The following is a 3659-nucleotide window of genomic DNA, read 5'->3' as shown; positions in this document are numbered from 1 at the left end:
TTCAATACAAATATTGATTTTTGTTTTGTTTATTTAATATATTAGATTAATTAATCAAAAATAATAAAAATATTGAGTAGATTATATGTAATATTATGAAAGATAAATAAGTGGCTAAATATATAAAATAGTGAATGAATAATAAAAATATTGGGTAGATTATATGTAATATTGAGTAGATTAACAATAGGAACAATGCAGCGGTATTAAGTTTGTTAGATAGAAATTAAGGTTCTTATTGGAAATACTTTTACAATTTCTATCCTTTATTCATGAATGGACCAACTAAACAGTTTACTTTTAAGATATGCATAAGTAATATAAAATACGATTTAGGCGTAGAAAACATTTAATTTTCATTTCATTAAATTTAATTGTCTACATGCTAACATAAATTTGAGCATCTATGCACTTGGGACATTAACCGATCAAGCTTTCTGTTTGACAAAACAAATCGTAATTCATAATCACTTGAAATCGTATTTATATGAATCCCTGTTTCCTCTTCTAGTCTTTGAACCTCGTTTGGGCTACGAACAACTTTGTCAAAACAAACATACCTACCACCACCACTATTGTTCATTTCCTCGTATACGTGTACATGTGCATCTGCTAATCTATCAACATCAACAGTCGCCAATAAACCGTAGTCATACATTTCTTGACCACCTGAACATTCTCATTAATGTTAGCTATGGTTTATATATATATATATATATATATATATATATATATATATATATATATATATATATATATATATATATTTTTTTTTTGAAGGGTTAAATACAAGAAATAGCGACATAAATAAATATTGCTATTTGCTTATTTCTTTCTTTAACTAAATAATTGAAAAGATTGGAAAGCAACATACCTTTGAGATATGCTACGGTGGATGATGGATTTACACAGAAGTAACGTGGTCCAGTGATAAGACCAGAGCATATTGTCGCCAATTTCAACCCTTTTTCCTTGGCTATTTTCCATGACACGTGTTCTGCTTTCAACTTCCCCAAAGCATACCATAACTACAATATTTCAATAAATAATTATCTTCTACACGTTTTCCATAAAATAAAATCAAATATCTGATTGTGAAATGTGAATATTAACCTTTTTGCGTTTGCAAAAGGATTCATCACTCCAAGTATTGTGGTCTACCACATGAGAGAGGCTGCTATCGGAAATGTCTCTCCAAATGCATGTCAATAGAGAAGATGTAAGCACATAGTTCCTAACTGATGACGTGGCAGCACAGGCTTCCACTATATTTTCTGCTGCCCTTGCTTCTACTTCCGCCATTATTTTCTATCAATTTCATAGTCAATTATCAGCTCGATTGTTTAAAATATATATTTAGAATAAATTTTTATTTATAATGAATCAACTGGATTGTTTAAAAGATTCTAGACCATATAAAAAGTTAAAAACTACACTATTTAATCTATTGTATATTTAGAAAAGGTTCTAGAAGGAAAGAGAAAATAGAATAATTCACCAAAAGCCAAATCTAACATATAATTTTGAATAATAAAATACAACCATTCAGATCTTGGAACAACACACGCTGTCTGCATTGATTTTTCCGTGGAAAATGGATTATAGACTTATAGTCTTTGACCTGCTACGATAGAGACTTTTGTCTCGACGTGATCGAAAAACGATACGGATGAAAGAGACTCAGTGACTCACCGAGTAGCCGGAGAGTCCACTCGGATCAATGAAAGCCGCCGTATGAAATACAGCAGAACATCCATCGAAAGCTTCCATTAAGCTCCGACGTTCGTTGAAATTCGCCTGAACAACTCCGATCTGATTGCTGCTTGTAATGTTCGATCTTCCTCCTGCCTCCTCTGTAATTTCTATCTCCCTCAATCTCTCAATATCGTCTGTAATTCAAAATACTTCCGGTTAATTCATGATTAAACTAGTATAGAAGATATATGCACAAAAATCTCATCTAATTAATCACAATACAAGTAACAGCGCCATTTTTACCTTCGTTATCGACGATGATCCGAACGGAATAGCCTCTGAGTAATAATTTTTTCACAATTGCGATGCCAAGGAAAGAGACGCCGCTTGTGACGCATACAAGCTTCTGATCTACTGCGTATTCGTTTTTGCTAGCTGCTGGCACTTGCCGGCGGTTGTACTCCTCTTCGGTTCTAACCTTGAGGACAACGCCGGAGCAGGATAGCAGCATCCGCCGGAACTCTTCGATCTCAGCTCTACGACTCTCGTCTGTCCGTACGACACCCATTGAGGCTGCTAGAAGAAGGTATTGACAACAGAAAGTAGAAATATTAAGATCATGTCTAAAGTGCTTTCCCTCTATATAGCAACCGCCGGTTAGCTTGAATATAAGAATTTAATAGGGGCGTACAAAAAACCGCACAAACCGCCCGCACCGCTTCGCATAATGCGGTTTAGAATTTCGTGGTGCAGTTTGCGGTTCGTCATTTTATCAAACCGTACTATACGGTGTGGCTTGCGGTTTGTATTTATAAAATCGCGGTTCAAACCGCACCGTACCGCATGTTATATATATATACTTTATTTTCTTTACTTTGTTATAACTTTAAATCACGATTTAGAAACGATGTATTTAAATATATTTCTTACAATAATCAAATATTTATAACGTAACATTAAATCACTATTAGATTAAGATCCCACAGTTTACAAGAATATATCAATTATAACGGCAATATAAAGCAATAACAGTGACACCTACAAAACTATAGTATCATGAATCATAATTTATTAAAAACGATTTTAACTTGAAAATTGTATTTGTTTTTATAAAATAAAAGCAATCAATTTTTTTAACCGGGTCAGTTTTTTGGTTTTTTGATAGATTTAATGTTGAACAACTCTTCAAACCGCACAAACCGCAACCAAACCGCATAACCCGCCCGCATCAAACCGCACCGCATAACGCGGTTTTGAACATTTGTGGTGCAGTTTGCGGTTTCTAAAATATTCAAACCGCATATGCGGTGCGGTTTGCGGTTTTGACTCTAAACCGCACCAAACCGCACCGCGCACACCCTCGAATTTAATAACTTTCTATTTTTCATGTCCATTAATAATATTATTATTATTAATAATATTATTAATATTTTATATTATTAAAATGTATTACAAAACGGTCCATGTGGTTCACTCCGATACGCACATCATTAATAATTTGATTATTTCATACAGATCATTTTTATGTTATTTTTCTGTTGGGATCTTCATGACTTCATCCCTAAATGATATGTATAGAATATACAATATAGAATAATAGGATAAACGGAACTTGATTGCAAAGGTGCTACCATACCTAGAACCGAAATTCCTACCAAAACTAGAACCTATATTAATTATTCAAAATCCATGATAAACTCTCTAATTTGATCTCTTAGATTTCTCTATGTATTTCGGTTAATGATAAGGAAGCATTCTTTTATAGAAAAAAAATGCTAAACCTAAAAACCTTCCATATATGAAACGAGCCCGTAAAAGAGCCTTTCAACTATGATTACCAGAGTGCTCATGCATTTAGCGATATTAGTATGGTAGATGGTCAGACTATTCCACCCAAAAGACCGGTTTGGTGGGTTGTTGTATTATGATGATAAACAAATAATTATCGTGATCTATAACAATGC

General features: G+C 33.3%; 1 protein-coding gene across 1 annotated transcript; it reads right to left on the bottom strand.

Annotated features, from left to right (window-relative positions):
* Positions 1-339: 339 nt before the first annotated feature.
* On the bottom strand, positions 340-2338 carry LOC145167168 (NAD(P)-binding Rossmann-fold superfamily protein). The gene is made up of 5 exons (XM_079086269.1): positions 1999-2338; positions 1693-1889; positions 1114-1308; positions 875-1028; positions 340-669 (listed from the first exon to the last, which is right to left on the bottom strand). The coding sequence occupies exons 1-5, from the start codon at positions 2261-2263 to the stop codon at positions 386-388; spliced, it is 1095 nt and encodes a 364-aa protein (XP_078942395.1). The 5' UTR covers positions 2264-2338; the 3' UTR covers positions 340-385.
* Positions 2339-3659: the final 1321 nt, after the last annotated feature.

The sequence above is a fragment of the Lactuca virosa genome, chromosome 3 (genome assembly GCF_052849685.1).
Source record: "Lactuca virosa cultivar CGN04683 chromosome 3, Lactuca_virosa_CGN04683_v6, whole genome shotgun sequence".
NCBI classification, from domain to species: Eukaryota; Viridiplantae; Streptophyta; class Magnoliopsida; order Asterales; family Asteraceae; genus Lactuca; species Lactuca virosa.
This window is presented reverse-complemented; position numbering and strand designations above follow the sequence as displayed.